This window comes from Ptychodera flava, chromosome 4 (assembly GCF_041260155.1).
Source record: "Ptychodera flava strain L36383 chromosome 4, AS_Pfla_20210202, whole genome shotgun sequence".
Taxonomy (NCBI): domain Eukaryota; kingdom Metazoa; phylum Hemichordata; class Enteropneusta; family Ptychoderidae; genus Ptychodera; species Ptychodera flava.
Genome location: NC_091931.1, coordinates 20,868,822 through 20,886,268, shown reverse-complemented (window position 1 = coordinate 20,886,268; position 17,447 = coordinate 20,868,822). Strand labels below are relative to the sequence as shown.

Genomic DNA, 17,447 nt, shown 5'->3' with positions numbered 1-17,447 from the left:
AGGCTGATTGATTCATGGAATTACTTTTGGCGGGATGAGAGTGTGTGAAGCCTTGCTACAGATGCTGAGAGAAAAGGTAGATAGAGGACATGAGTTGTAGAGTAAGACTCCCTAAGTTGCCGTGAATAGTGGCAATCGACAAATCAGACATAACCTTCCGAGCGAGCTGCACATCAGCAGATCCATTACAGTGCATGACATTACATTCAGGATAGCGAAGTTGACAAGTCCCTTTTTGTTACAATATTACAGGGAGACATAGCCCTAGGAAAACACCGACTTATTCTGGTGGTTTACAATACATCAAATGCGTTATCTACATTCAATCTTCCTTCACTACCTCTGCGGACGAAATCATTGCCACACAGCTTGGTGGCCACACAAGCTGCTAGTCAAAGTTCCTCACTGTTTTCTCAGGGAGATTGGAACATTGCAGCAGATATAGATCTGGAGTTAACAACTTTGTTATCCCAAACATTATGTTGAGTGTGATAAACAACTTTGTTATCCCAAACATTATGTTGAGTGTGATAAATCTGCATGTATTTCATTTCTGATCTCCGCAAGATGTTGGAAAAATCACCTTTGCATTATGGTTTTTTTGTAACCATGATAATGTATCACTAAAATGTCACTTCTTCAAACTGTATTATGATATTTATCTATACATTTATTTATTATTGTACTGAAAATTCTATGGACATATTTAGTCTGAAATAAAGAGAAATAATAAAATCTGCGTAATAGCACTTCATTACGCAAATCTGAAACTCCAAAAACTATCTAGAGATTATACAGTATAAGAAACCACACTCTTTTGGGATTTGTTTTACTCATTTTATTGGGGCGGTGGAAAAATGACGTGATGACGGTTGACAAACATTGCTGTCAAAGGTCATTCCTGTGTCGTTTTCTGGATCTCTGGGCCTGGTCCGGCAGCTTGAATGGTACAGGCAGTGTCACTACCCTGGCTGTCTCAGTGCCCAGTACTGTCTTTCTTTTGCTTGTCTGCACTTTGCAACCAATGGTGCTGATGTGGCTCAAACATCTGAATCAGGAAAAAAAAAGGAAAACATACGGTGAATTTCTTACTGCGGGGCGACACATAATGCAAGTGTAACAGTAATCCATTCTCATGAAGTCTGAGAAGATGTGAATTTGCCATTCTTTTCATTTGTCTCAAAGGAAATTCAGTGTTTGAAGCAAACAAGAAATAGCTTTCAAAATTTTGCATGATAACCCCTTCTTCTTTCTTCTTGATTTGAAAAGGGATTGGTTAACAGATTCCTTGAGAAAATATGAGTCAAGTCTTTCAATTTCGAGGTGTGGACTCCTTTAAGTATCGGATGGTTGTGGCATACCTCCTTGACGGTATCCTAAGGTCGGGTAGAAGCTGATTAAGATTGACTTCAAAGTCATCAATGTGTAGGGACAGAATTATGATATATGACAGTAGCTTGTCTTTGAGTCTGGAAGGCATGTATCTGTTGGACAAGTAGAAGTCAAATATTACGCAGATATTCACCTGCACAGATGAAATGTGATCCAGGTAGGGGACACAAAATTGATGCAAAATGTTTTGATGTCACCCTGTGGCAAACTCTGACTGTGGAAGTACTGAATGATGAGACAATTTGCCACCACAGATCTCAATGTGGTATGTATACAAAGTCCATTCTTGCTCATTAACATTGAAGAAAAAGAGCTAATTGGAGTAGTTCTTTTTTCTGGTCGAGCAAAATTTGTGAACAACAAATACTGCATGAGAAACACTGCTGGTAGATTTTGTGCTGTGTACGCTGGAGATCAAAAATTAAACATGACAAATGCAGGTATTTTGTAGATATTATCTCAGGAGGCAAGACAGCTGGTTGGAGAAGACCACATCAAAGCAAGGTGTCATGAGTTTGAAATATTTCCATAACGACACGCCAATGAACCTTTCACAATAAAGAGTTTTGCATCAAACGGGACACCATCTACTGGCCACCACTGGCATGGTATGATTGGCTATGTTAATGCCCACCTACTTTTTCTTATCTTTATCAAAGGTATAGTCTCATTTTTAAAAAGTGTCAAATTTAAAGTTGAGAAAAGAATTGTATTTTTCAATCTCAGCCTAGAATAAACTGACCTTCAGCTTGAAAGATTTTACTCTGGAATTGACGACAGGAAGACACAGCCTTACCTTAAAGGTTTACCGGAAGACTTTGGATTGATAGCTGACAGAGTAAATGTATCAAGTATTGACAATCCCACTGCTTTTGGAATGTCAACAGGAAACAACTCTGAAATAAAACAAAGTTTTACATTTCAGCTTTCAAATATTGAAGGACCAGGTATGCCTTCACTTAAGTTAAGGGTCATATGAGTTTCATAGGGGCAGGAAGCATGATACATATGTGTATTTGAGTGGACTGAAATTTGAAACCCATGGTTTTCCATATTGTTCACTGTAACATAATTTACATTTCGGTTATTCTTTGACACACATAAACATGATGTTGTTGATTTTTTATCAACAGGAAAGCACATTATGCAGACGTAATGATCACGGCTCAAATAATAGTTGCTATTGGTAATATTATGCAAAAAAGATACCGGTATATACTGAATGAACTAGCACTGTTTGTGGTTACAGGTTACAGATTTGTTATTGAATATGGCTGACTGTGCACGACATCAGACACTGCTGCTTGAAATGTGGACAAAGTGTGTCAGTGTTGCATAATTAATGGCTGTTGTTGCAGCTTCTTGTAGTCTGAGCTGTTAATGTCTTTTAGTATTCACTGTTACAAGAGCAGTCGCCTACTTTAATAGATGTATTTCCATCATTTTTGCATGCCTAATTTGCAAATGTGTAATCTAAAAATGCCGGCAAATATTTATTTTTTTGTATATTAATGAGAGAACAATGACATCATTTGTGTACAGCCCTATTGTAAATGATTCACCAGAAATTGTGTTTCTCCTGTATAAAATGGCAAGTTCTTCCGTGTCTTTGTCTCTTTGTATACAGGGAGAAAAGTACAAGATTTTGCATAAAATGACTAGCCCGCAACAACCAAATGTTTTTGATGTCATGTGAAAAATATTGCTCTAAACTATAACGTTGCATTGAGCATACCTTTTTTACTGAAATCTTTGGCCTTTGCATGAAACAAGATCAACAAATAGTGAAGATACATCAGACAACTAGTTTTATGCTCCTTCTTTTCCATGTTGCTGGGCAATATTCTAAGGTGACGTAGGATGTACGATGGATACCTTAGGAAAAAAAGGAAACCGAACTTGTCAGAAAATCTACACAAGAACATATTAGCTGGATTTCCTATTACACGCAAACTACCATGGGAAGTCAAACATTATGCTATGCATGATTAGAAATGGATGACTTAGGCAGAAGGTCCTAAAAAGTGAGACTTAAAGTTTCCCCAATGAAACTTTCAACAATTGTTTTTCAAAATCAAGAAAAAAAATCAGTGGTCACTTTGCAAATTTTGGTACCAGTCTAGAGAAACAAATCACCTTAAATTTTAATACCGATCTTTGGAATTCAAAATGGCTTCCATTATGTGTTTAAAACTCTATAGGAAAAAATAAATTTTGATTTTCCCAAGTTGTATGTATTTCTATGGCTTGTCTATGGAGCCTGGTAGATAGAGGTTTAAAAATGAGCCCACAGAAGTGGTAGATAAAAAAAGTAGTGTGAAAATTTGAATATCTGTCCCTGAAGCATATTCCATCTTAAAGGACTACAGAATAGACACGGTATCAAGTGAGCAATGTCTGCGATGTTGAATCAAGGATTTTAGAATTGCAAGACACTTGGGCCCCTCCATACAAAATATGGCACAATTACAGATATCAAAGATCACTCTGAAATGCACAAAGAAAAAAATAGGAAGCCAATCATTACTTATCAGTCTATACACTTGTTTTACTTTTTACAATTTTGGAAAGCTTTCTGCCTTATGTAAGATTCTTTATGCCTTCTCAGAAGACCAAACACAGAATGCTTTATCACTGTAAAATGACTCTAATTAATTCAGGTCATTGTATATTCATATGACCTTTGAGTTTATTTAATGTGTCTGCTGCAAGTCTAATTCTTTGTGGTATCTTCAATCTTGACACTATTTTGCACACTAAAGCCACACCTGCAGTCTGCTGTCTGGGGGAGTATGAGTGTAATTTTACAAAACTTTGGAAAGATATCACCATAATACTTAATCAAAACCTAGAGTCAAGATAATTCATCTCTTGGGTACTGTTGCTGTACAACAAATTCTTTGACCACAGTCACTCTGTAAATTAAATTCATGTGCTTCATGTAGTATTTTAACACGTCGGTCAGAGTACAGAGAGAACTGCTGGCACAAAATCACAGTAAGAACCTACGACGTATATCAATCCGTCAATCACGGTACCGTTAGACACAACATCGTACCATTGATCAACTGGAGTTCCATTGTCACTTCCCGTTATGGCTTAAAACCAATCTGAAATAAGATATATGTGCCAGGTCACATTGCCACAAACGTTCACCTTTATGCTTTTTAAGGGCACCATTTGGAGTAACATCAACAACCTTTTTGTGCAGCCTTTGAAGAAACTGCACATCAATGGTACAAGACAGCGTTTCAGATTCAACATTGAGTACATGACGTACAGTCAATACAAATGGGCTAGCTACACAGAGTTCAAATACTAGTCACATAGACATGACAGAGGACAGTGATGGAATAAGATCGGACACTGTGATGTCAGATATTACTTTTTTCATTATGATTATGATAATTATTATGATATATTATTGTCATGTTATTATCATTAATATTATTGATGTATGACCATATTTTTGATAAAATTAATGAAATCTGTTGTATTGAGCATACAGTGACAAAGCACAAGATTTTCATAGTGTCTGTCAGGGGGTGTAAGTTGCACTATTCATCTGTGATATTACTTTTTTTACATTATGCAGAGTGGAAGAACAAGACAGTAATTGATGATCACAAATCCTTCTACACATTTCAGTCACTGTCTTCAGCTAGGATAATTTACTGACTTCAAGATTGCTGTGTCAGATACAGGTCAATCGCTGTCCCTTTAAAAAACATTTTCATTTTTCTTGTTCAAGAAAACAAGTACCGGTACATTTTCTGTGATATCTTCCTAGAGAATGCCAACTAACAAAGCATTAGCCTTGCATACATAGGGCAGTGCGTATAATATGTATTGTTCTTGTTGACGAATGAATTCTAGTTCGGACTAAAATTCATACAGGGTGTGTTGATACAGCGATCACTAGATATTTTTCAACCTGATTTTTAGAGTGGGACAAAAAACTTTGTTTTACAAACACAAAAAATAAAACAAACGAAAAATGCTAAAAACTTCACGGAACACTAAACATAATTAAATAAAAGCTGTTGTATCACCCACCACAGTAAAACAAGTATTACTACTCTGAGTGCTATCTTACATTCTATTGCATTCCTATACTACCACACATTGTGTCAAAAATCATTGAAACTGCACTTGAACTAATTTGACTGATTTCTGCCTTACTGTGAGTCTGATTTCCAGCCTTCAATGTCTTCTTTGCTTGCCTCCATAAACACCCTGGCCGGTGATTGGAGCATTTCCAGATGTGATGGACGTATTACTACTAGGTTAAGGATTCCACAACATGTCAAGAGATGGACAATATGGATATTCCAACTGCAACTATGGATTCAAAAGTGACACTGTGGCGAGGGCTCTTCTTCACAGGAGCCATATGGTTACACAAGATTTTATTATGAAAACAATTCAGCTAAAATAAATGTTAATTTGTTCTGAAGAATGTGCTAGAATGCACAAAAACCCTGGTAACTTCACTTTGAACGATAAATGTAGATTTGGATGAACAAAGTTGAATATTTTGTAGATAGGTAATTACACAAAGAAGGCAGTTGGGATACATTTTCACAACGTGAAATTGTACGAACCTGTACATTTCCACACAACTTTCAAAGCAAAACGCAGTCTCCAAATACTGTGGCCATTTAGCAGGTTGGGAAAATATTACGGATCAAGAGATACTGTTTGCTTCTGGAGAAGTTTGCTCAGCTTGATAGCTATCTCATATAAAGTTGAAACCTAAGAAGGATACTGTCATGTAGCTTGAACACTTCTTCTGGCTTGCTGGCAGTTTTGTCAAACGGAGGAAGAAAACTGACTTCATCATTATTGGAGAAGTCTTCATCTGTAATAACAACAACAACAACAACAACAACAATCATCATCATCATCATCATCATCATCATCATCATCATCATCATCATCAAGGCATTTAAAATCATCACGATTGTTGATATTGATGTTCAAATCATGTAAATCTGTCATCATCATCATCATCATCATCATCATCATCATCATCAAGGCATTTAAAATCATCACGATTGTTGATATTGATGTTCAAATCATGTAAATCTGTAAAATATGAAATTTCATAACATATATCATGCATCACAAAGTTGCACGGCAGGAGAGCCATTGGTGATTGCCAGTTTATACACAGACTTGCAACACAGTACAAGAAGTTACACTTACAGTTCTGTGCCAAACTAGGCTGCTTCTTGGCAAGTTGGATTGCAGCTCCCATCACATGGTCTAACTCATCTTCACCAAGTTTATTTCGTATCCTTGATTCCATGGCACGCTTTTTCTTGGCTCCACCGAACACTTCTGTCAGATTATCAGCCTGTTAACAAAAATGTGACAATGTTTCCAACACCATAACTAATTTTACAGTCACCTACAATTTTATTTAGGGTGTTTCTCCCTTATCCTGCTAACTTAATATTTCACCACTGGGTCACGTTGGTTAAAACTAGTTAAGGATGTACGATCGGTAAAATTAAAAGTAATGTCATTTCTCTAAATTGTCGATTTTTGGATTCTCCTTTGTAAGTATTATCAAAATGTGTGATAAAATATAGGGGTCACCGCGCTCGTTTTGAGATACACGGCCATGAATTTTGCCATTTATGAGAAAAAATGCTGAGTCAGCATATTTTACATATTTTCGCCAATGCATTTTCTATGGACGAAATAATTCAATGCTGTTCATCTCAAAAGTTAGCGCGGTGACCATATCATTTTATTTGATCACTATTATTTATTTCTCTAGACTGAGCTTTGTGCAAATTTTCATGAAAATGACAATAGTAGAAATTGATTTTCCAGCAAATTTCAATGTAATCCTATGGGGAGTGACAAATTCCACGCGCGCGTACCGATCGTACATCCTTAAACACAACATGTTCCATACAGTACATTTTAACAAAATATTGAACATTTGAAGGCCCCTGAAAACAGAGATACTGTAAACATGATTTTGCAGTGTACCCTGCTTATCTGTCAGTCAACTGCCGGATGTATTTCAGTTTTGTACATGCTTTCCAAAAAACTGAAAGATCAGAATGCTCAATAAACACTCATACATTGGAGTTTAAAATTTATATGACAACTGCATCGTTGATGACACAGTCCCCGCTTGTCCATTTTGTTATAATCTTTGGTGTCTAGGTAGCTGTGGAATGACATTGATGCAACGGGTGCATCAGGCCTGTGACTTGCATAATAAAGTAATCTGAGGAACGTTCAATAAAAGACTCATCTCTGCCGGTGTTGACCACTAAAGGAACTTTTGATTACATCACACATAACGATGCCCTCACTGCCTCTAGTGTCATGACAGCACATACTATACACATGGTTTGGTGGAATTTTCGAAATGGTATGGGATCAGGTATGTTGTTGTAATCAGCCATTTTGGATCATATAATGAAACAAATTAATGTGCACAAGAATGCAGCCATATCACGTTTAAACAAAATCAGTCCATTGAAGGACAGTGACCTATGTTTATAAAATTGAAATCAAATGGCTGTCTATATTGACCATATGGATCGTAGCACAAAATTAGTAAGCATGCATAAGTATGCCATAGTACTTTATCTTTGTACCAAGTCTCAACAACATTGGATAAGGAATATTTGCATATGATTAAGCCTCAAAGACATAAAAAAATCCAAAAATGACAATCTGGCAGCCATATTGGAACATGTCACGAAGTAAATTGACATGTATACATGTATGTGTGCCATAGTGCTTGATCTTTGTGCCAAGTTTGGACAAAATGGGTTTAATGACCTTTGAATTATGCTTCAAAGACATGCAAAATTCCAACAAAATGGCAGTTCTGCAGCCATATTGGATCCTATCGCAAGGTTAATTGATACATGCATATGTATGCCATAGTGCTTTGCCTTTGTGCCAAGTTTGAACAAAATCAGTTCAAGGATGTTTGAGTTATGGTTCAGAGACATGAGAAAATCGCAAAAAAATGGATGCCTGTCGGCCATATTGGATCATATCATGAAATAAAGTGGCGTTCATATGAAGGGCATAAAGTTTTGCTTTTGTGCCAAATTTGAACAGAATCGGTTCAAGGATGTCTGAGTTATGGTCCAAAGACATGAAAAATCGCAACAAAATGGCTGCCTCACGCCCATATTGGATCGTATCGCAAAATAATTTTACATGCACATGAAGGCCATAGTGTTATGCCTTTGTGCCAAGTTTTAACAGAATCTGTTCAAGGATGTCTGAGTTATGATCAAAAAACATGAAAGATCCCAACAAAATGGCCGCCTCACGCCCATATTGGATCGTATCGCAATATAATTTGACAAGCATATGTAGGCCATAGTGTTATGCCTTTGTGCAAAGTTTGAACAGAATCGGTTCAAGGATATTTGAGTTATGGTTCAAAGACATGAAAAAATCGCAAACAAAATGGCCGCCTCGCGGCCATGTTGGATCGTATCGCAAAATAATTTGACATGCACATGTAGGCCATAGTGTTAAGCCTTTGTGCCAAGGTTGAACAGAATATGTTCAAGGATGTCTGAGTTATGGTCCAAAGACATGAAAAATCGCAACAAAATGGCCGCCTCGCGCCCATATTGGATCGTATCGTGATATAATTTAACATGGATATAAAAGCCATAGTGTTATGCCTTTGTGCCAAGTTTGAACAGAATCTGTTCAAGGATGTTTAAGTTATCGTCCAAAGACATGAAAAATCGCAACAAAATGGCCGCCTCGCGGCCATATTGGATCGTATCACAAAATAAATCGACGTGCATCTGTAGGTCATAGTGCTATGCCTTTGTGCCAAGTTTGAACGAAATTGGTTCAGCAGTGTCTGAGAAACTGTTGATGACGGACGGACGGACGGACGGACGGACGGACGGACGGATGCACAGACGGGACCCAATCTATAAGTCCCCGCCGGACTTCGTCCGCGGGGACTATATATGAAATTTATATGAAAACTGCATGGAATTATTGATACCATGAAAGAGTATATGTCAAAATTGGATGTGCTAATACAAGAGTGGACAACAGTTTGCCAGCGCTTTGTAGAGACCTGGTCTGTGTATTTTCATTGACATACGGTTTGTACCTTCTCTGCCAGAGATAGTTCTCTCCTTTCTAGCTGTGTCAGATCTTCACTGCCTGGTACCTTGGGTCTCACTGTGAACACCTGGGCATCGTGTAATTGCATTTTGCCAGATTTCTTATCCAATACTCCCACCATGTACCTAGTAGTAGTACCATCACAGAAACATTTGATATATAAACAAGAAGCAGAGGTTAGCAAAAACACAGGTTTTAGTTGAATGACTGGCAGTCCTTTTTCTTTCATGATGATTTACATACGTTCTGTCGGTAAACAACCTGCAGGCTTTGGTAATATTTCTGCCAGTGACTCAAATGACTGCTGAGTTATACCATGGGATAATCTAGTAAAAACACCAGATTACATCATACCAGTACATTGATGGCCCAAATAAAGTGATCTGATTGGTCGGGACATGAAAATACCATGCTATATTCACAATATAGAATCATTGTAACATGTGCGAGCTCTCAGATAGAGAAAAATTCCTTTTTTAACATTTCAGGCTAGAATTCCAATATACTGTTATGATATAATAGCAATAAACCACACCCAGCGACAGTATACCACTTGATTTTGACCAGTTCACTTCATGTATGCACTCGCTATCGCTTGTGCATACATGTCATGAACTAGCCTAAATCTCGTGGTATACCGTCGCTGGGTGTGGTTTATTGCTTAAATAACCCAAGTGATGTTGACTGGCTTACCAACGCTAACCAAAAATACATGGTACCAAAGAGTTCTGATAATGGCTGGGAGATGTTTTCAAGTCAAATGAATCCCCAATTCCCAATAAACTGGTCCAAAATCATCATTCATAACAATGGGCTTGGGACAAACCATGGTAGTGAAAGGGATACAGCATCCAGCAGGCCATGCATGTTAACTTTATCCAAGTTAACTAGAAGGGTGTTTTGGGGCAGGGTACACAAAAACTACTGTAGTTTCATTTGTGCAAGCTAACTTTGTGTACGACCTCAATGAGTGGAAAAATAAACGTCATCCTTTGACTATGATATATAGAGGCAACCGAGGTTGAAGAGTTTGTGAAAATATTCACTTCTTTTTGGCAGCTTTTTATCCTGATAACTGTGTATCAGATCTAAATAAAGGTTTACAGATCACCCAAACACAGAAGCTGGCTTATTTGAATCTTGAATTGGAAGAATTTTTCACTATTTAGATAAGTCGGCTAAAAACTAAACCCTTCTTCATTGATGAAAATATTGGCTAGTCTAATGTTCTGTGTATGTGGTGTTGGTTATTCTTACTTGCATACAGATGTACTCCTGGAAGCATTTTTACCAAAGTTGTATCCAACATACTCCATGGTATCGGTCTCAGCTGCCTGAATTCATGAAAACAGAGAACAATTGCCTATTACAATCTCATTGCTCTAGCTGATGATTCTAGTGGTCTCAAAATGTGTACTATACCAGTCTCCAACTGAGACTTGCATTGTACATAATCATATTACAGCTTTGTCAATACAGTGAATTTTGTGACGTCATCCCCTTAGATTATTACTGATGATGTATTTGATTATCCAGTACTGTGACCACAGATGTTTTCTATATCTACAAATTCACTGTCATTGCCAAAAGTATAAAATAATAGCAACAAGTCATCGTTGATGACACAGTCCCCACTTGTTAATGGGTACTTTGATTACATGTCCTCAGAGAGGATAGAGTCCTCTTCATTAATTAGGTCTGTGATAAAAATACTTTGATACAGATGGTGCTCAATGGCAAAGAATGAGTTCCATGGTGATGAAAACATAAAACCAATGTAGGCCACCATCCTAAAGTTCATAAAATGAGTCAACTAGGAATTAATCAACAGGATGTTGCAAAACATTTTTGCATACAATCCTAACACTTAACAGATTATCACTGGTACCATATTTCATAAAGTTTGATGCAGTATTTACAACACTATGAGATCAACATCTGTATCAAGTTTCATCACATTTGATGTTGTATTAATTTGTGGCTATATCACCCTAATTAGAAAGTTCATTACTTATGCAATTACAAATTAATTAAAATGACACTGATAAATGTCTTTTTCAATGTTAAAGCAATGTGAGCTTAACATCTGTACAAAGTTTCATGAATTTGATGCAGTATTTCTTGACATATCAGCCTACTTATGAAACTTCAATAATTGACATGTTACTGCTACATGACGTGAAACAAATTGACGAGCATATGTATGAAATAGGTCAATGTCCTTGTACCAACTTTGAATGATACTGGTGGAAATATGTCTGAGTTATGGCTCTGTACATTAGAAACTTGTAACAAAATCACCGCCATGCAGCGATATTTGATCTTACTATTTAAAAAATCAATACATACATGTATGACATAAGTCAATGTACATGTACCAACTTTGAATAAGATCAGTTGAGACTTGCCAGAGTTATGGCTCTTGACATGAAACAACCATAACAAAATTGTTACCACGTGGCCATATTGGACCATCTCGTGAAACCAATCGACATACATATGTATAATCAATGTTCTTGTACCAACTTTGAATAAATTTGCTTGATACATGTCTGAGTTATGGTTCCGGACATGAAAAAATCGGAAAAAATGGCCACACGGCGGCCATATTGGATTGTATCACAAAACAAATCAATGTGCATATGTATGACATAGGTCAATGTCCTTGTACTAAGTTTGAATAAAATCGGTGAATAAAATCAGTTGAGACGTGCCCAAGTTTTGGCTAAGGACACGAAAAAATTGTAACAAAATGGCTGCCATGCAGCCATATTGGATCATATCATGAAACAAATTGACGTACATATGTATGACATAAGTCAATGTCCTTTTACCAACTTTGAATAAAATCGGTTGAGATATGCCTGAGTATTATGGCTCTGTACATGAAAAAATCGTAACAAAATGGCCGCACGGCAGCCATATTGGATCGTATCACATAACAAATTGACATGGATATGTATGACATTAGTCAATCTCCTTGTACCAATTTTGAATAAAATCGGTTGAAACATGTCTGGGTTATGGCTCTGTACATGAAAAAATTGTAATAAAATGGCCGCCTGGCGGCCATATTGGATCGTATCACAAAACAAATCGACGTGCATATCTATGACATTGGTCAATGTCCTTGTACCAATGTTGAATAAAATCGGTTGAAACATGTCTGAGTTATGGCTCTGTACATGAAAAAATCGTAGCAAAATGGCCGCACGGCAGCCATATTGGATCATATCACAAAACAAATTGACATGCATATCTATGACATTGGTTCATGTCCTTGTACCAACTTTGAATAATATTGGTTGAAATGTGCCTGAGTTATGGCTCTGTACATGAAAAAATCGTAATAAAATGGCCGCCTGGCGGCCATATTGGATCGTATCACAAAACAAATCGACAGGCATCTGTATGACATATGAAGTAATGCTTTTACTAAGATTGAATGAAATCGTTTCTTGCATCTCTGAGATATCTGCGTGAATGGACGGACTGACGGACGGACGCACACACGCACGCACGCACGCACGGACGGACGCACACACGCACGGACATGACCAAACCTATAAGTCTCCCCGGACGGTGTCCGTGGGGACTAATAATGTACCCCGCCCCAGCCCATAATGGATTCAAGCAAACTTTGCACTCCATAATATGATCGGCTTCACCTCTTACATTATGTTGTGTACCCATTATGGTATGGGATGAACACATTATTGCGTAAATGACTGAAATACATGTATCCCTCTGGAATGTGTGTCAGACAGAAGTAGTTTTTAACTTAGGATGGCGTTGCACTTAACAAACACACTTTTTATCAAAGATGACATGAAAACCCCTCATATTCTATATTTTCAAAGAGCAGAGAATCTAAAGTGTAGTATCGTAGCAATAGTTGACTTGAAGGGTGATGGGGATACATATTTGAGCTAGAAAACCTCAATTTTCGTATTAATCATAATTCAAGTCAAAAGCTTGATACTACCGGTACTTTATGAAGTTTAATATCTCATTTGAAATTAAGAGTATATCTCAAGAAAAACAACACTTTTGTTTTTCATTATCTATTCTCAATCTGAAATGGCAGGGGTTGAAAGACTGACATTCAAAAAAGTTACTTTAGTCATGGTTATCAAAATTGAAATGACTCTTATTCAAAATATCAGAATGTTATTGTTGAACAAAAGTGTTTTGTTATATGGTATTTAAAGAACATAATGTGAAAATTTCACAAAATTTGACCCAATGAGAGTAGAGTTAAATTTCTTTGAAATGTTGAAAACAAGAGAAAAAAGAAGCTAGGAAATTGGGTTGATTTAGATAAATTGGCTTAAATTTACACTTCTTTCTCACCCAACTTACAACTGCTTGTCTAGCTAAAAGGTGACCCTAACCAATATTTTACTTTTTGATTAACAAATTAATGGAAATGGAATTAATCTTTGCAAAAAAGTGATTTTGACTGAAATACGCTATGTTATGTGCAATGCTACTTTAACCTTGGAGAAGAACTATGGGATGCCAATGCCCTGGGTTAACAAAATGACAATCCTACAGGAACTTTCAGAAGCAACGGATATATCATACAGTAGGGTATAGACGAAAATACAATTATAGAATTCTTTTCAATGTTAGCGATAGTCATGTCACTAATTTAGCTTTGAATACCTGTCTCATAGATAGACTACTTTATTACTATACTGTTGCACTCACTAGAATTCTTCTGTGCTTTTTTCTAACATCTTGTACATTGGTGCTGGCAAAACACCCAAACTGAGGTGCTGCTTGCGAAGGCCCATGTGGTGTGACATTGAGTCTGCCATTGGTAAACTGGGCTGAAAGGCAGAAAGGAATCAACACACAGGTAAACAATAGTGATGTCATAAGCTTTTGGAACGACTAACTGTTGCAAGACAAAAAAAACAAATTTTCAACAATTGGCATATCTGAAGGTCATGTACATCAACAACTGGACAATCAATTGTTGAATTTCAACCAAGCCTTCCTGAATCAATGATGACAAAACAATGTTGAAAGGATCTCTTTGTGTTTTTAACAATGCAATTAGATTTGGCGTATACATCAGGCCAACGGTAAAAAATCAATAGGTACAGTACATTGATAAATTCATCCAAAAACAAGACTCTTTCATCATTCAAATACTTGTTATATTTACATTGTTTCGTATACTTTACTTTATGAGTTGCTGTTAAAATGTTTGGGACGACTGAAAATTAGTGGACACTCTTTTAGTTGCAAACTAAAACAGATTTTCCTACGGGCAGCTCTCAATAATAAGTGATGGTATGAGTGGGCTCCCTAGGTTACTAACAATTTGGACAAAATTTACTTGTGTCCACCAATCTTCAGTCTTACCACATGTATTAAACTTCCAATGAAACAGACACTAGCCTAAGGCTAGATCTTACTTCCCAGAATAAAGCGTTAAGTAAAGCACCATAATGGAGGCAACAATGTATTGAATAAAGAAACCAGTGCAGAAATATTAAATGTATCAGTACTAGACTGAACATGTATTTGCTGAAGGCATTTGGCCACTTGCCTGATGTTAATAGGGCACATTGTCTCTTGCAGCATGGCAAATATATGTCCACCGTTGGTGTACATTTTGAATATACACCTCTCTATTTACAAAACAATTTATTTTCAATTTAATACTTTTTTGGTTTTTTTATATGATTTAGAATGAATATCTTTTCAGCAGAACGCAGGTTGATAAAAACTGATGATTTATATTGAACCTTCATGGCTAGCTCTGCATAATAATATTGTTACATATACTGAAATGCACAAATGGGAACAACAATAGCTGCACTCTTGTATGTACAGAAGTTCAATGAAAGTACTTTTAAATGTGTGAAAGAGAATAAATTTGTAGAAGGGTAATAAAAGAATGGTAGTGATCAACAAGGAAATTGAACCTAAACCTGAAAAGAAATATTTATGAAGAAATATTGAAGCGTAATTTTGGTACAGCTGTGAAGCCCATAAAGTGATAATTTTTTGAGAGCATACATCAATACAGGTTATGCTCCGATTCCTCTTCTGCCTTTGAAACCATACAAATACCAGTATGCAATCAATATTGAAAATGCATCTCACCACAGGGTGATACTGGGCTGGTTCTATTATGACTCTAGGGTATGTAGTGATCTTTAAATGGGAATATGGGATGATGATAGATAGGTGATGAAAACTTCGATGGAAGTGCTTGGTTATTTTCAGCTTTATCGGTTGGCAATAGTTCTGGGCGAAGTGGCCTTGTTTTGGGGCGAAATGGTGTGGGGGCAGCATGACTCATGGGGCGAAGAGATTTTGGTACGAGGTTGTTTTGGTGTGAAATGGTACATGACGAGATGGTATGGTGCTAGGTGGTTTTGGTGCTAAGTGTCTGGCAACCCTAGCTGCCTTACAGCAGCTCACGGTCTTGCCTGGGGGTGTGAGTTGGACGGCAAAAGCAGACATCCAACTCACAACCCAAGGTAAAACCTCGAGCTATTGTATATTGTAGTTACGCAGCAGTCAATCCCTGCGGGACCCTACCTTGGGCGGTATGGGACAAATGTAGGGGATTAGACTGTGTTTGCTATGACACTATGCCCGAGAGGTGGAGCAATTGCCACGGTTAGGTGTAGCTGCAAAATTGTAGCTCTACAGTGAGGCGGTCGGTGAGTTTTGGTTTTTGCGACATCGCTCACAATGACGAAGGCCCTGTAGCATACAAAATAAGCACGCTGCACATGGCACGGCATTTTGATGTAAAATCCCATATATTTACTGCATTTGGTCGTACCGATTTATCACTACTGAAGACTAAACAGTAGACTGCTCTAACCTTGTCGTTTATGGGGTTTGGTATTTGTTCAAATACGTCGATCGCGTTCCAAAAACATTTCTTGGAGCCGCCATTACCAACTTCCGGTAATGGCGGCTCCCAGAAACATGCTCAATGTTTATGGAACGCGATCGACGTGTTCGCGCTAATACCAAACCCCATAAACGACAAGGTTAGTGTAGTATAGTGTTTAGTCTTCAGTAGTGATAAATCGGTACGACCAAATGCAGTAAATATGCGGGATTTTACATGAAAATGCCGCGCCATGTGTGGCGCACTTATTTGTATGCTACAGGGCCTTCGGCATTGTAGCTCTACTGGTGAGCGATGTCGCAAAAACCAAAACTCACCGACCGCCTCACCGTAGAGCTACAATTTTGCAGCTAGGTCAAGCGCAGAATTCATGAATGCTCCACCCTGTGGGGTGCGGAAAATGTGGGGGATTTACTTGTTTTTGGGTAGTTTTCCAGATTGTCTCGCCCCAGGGTGTGGGGCATTTGACAAATTTCATAAGACTAATTTCCAAATCCCCCACTATGCCCCAAGGTGGGGGAGTGGGGTTGACAATGACATGAACTGCCGCATTACCAGCTAGTACTGAGCTAGTCTACAGCTTTATAATAGACATGCGAGATCCACGTGCTGATGTATACATCTGTACAAATTCCCCGTAAGAGCTATCCCCCTCGCTTTATGTCGGTAAATCTGAATAGCGTTATTCTCAATTTGACATTAAAAAGTTACCGCTCTCAAAGCACACATTGCTCTCTACTTGATTTACATACATACCTAGTATTGCTTCATCTCGTGGTTGTTGTGGTACAATGTGGTGAATGCAAGCAGCCATGATGATTACGGTCCTTGTTTCCTTGGGTGCAAAGTTCAATGTCAGTAAAGAAAAAGAAACCCCATTGGACAAAAGTTAAATTACCTGTAATCCTGACCAATCAGAAAACGACTTCTATTACCTATCCGGTCATCGATAACTACTTCCGGATTACATTATCATTATATATCACGTGACGACCCTCACTTTCCATTAATTGATTCGGGG

General features: G+C 37.6%; 1 protein-coding gene across 1 annotated transcript; it reads right to left on the bottom strand.

Annotated features, from left to right (window-relative positions):
* Positions 1–823: 823 nt before the first annotated feature.
* On the bottom strand, positions 824–17,296 carry LOC139131154 (DNA-directed RNA polymerase I subunit RPA49-like). Its single transcript, XM_070697123.1, has 11 exons — positions 17,183–17,296; positions 14,251–14,372; positions 10,795–10,871; positions 9,524–9,662; positions 6,601–6,751; positions 6,161–6,253; positions 5,575–5,671; positions 3,128–3,267; positions 2,189–2,288; positions 1,362–1,484; positions 824–1,048 (listed from the first exon to the last, which is right to left on the bottom strand). The coding sequence occupies exons 1-11, from the start codon at positions 17,238–17,240 to the stop codon at positions 889–891; spliced, it is 1,260 nt and encodes a 419-aa protein (XP_070553224.1). The 5' UTR covers positions 17,241–17,296; the 3' UTR covers positions 824–888.
* Between the last annotated feature and the right edge of the window lie 151 nt (positions 17,297–17,447).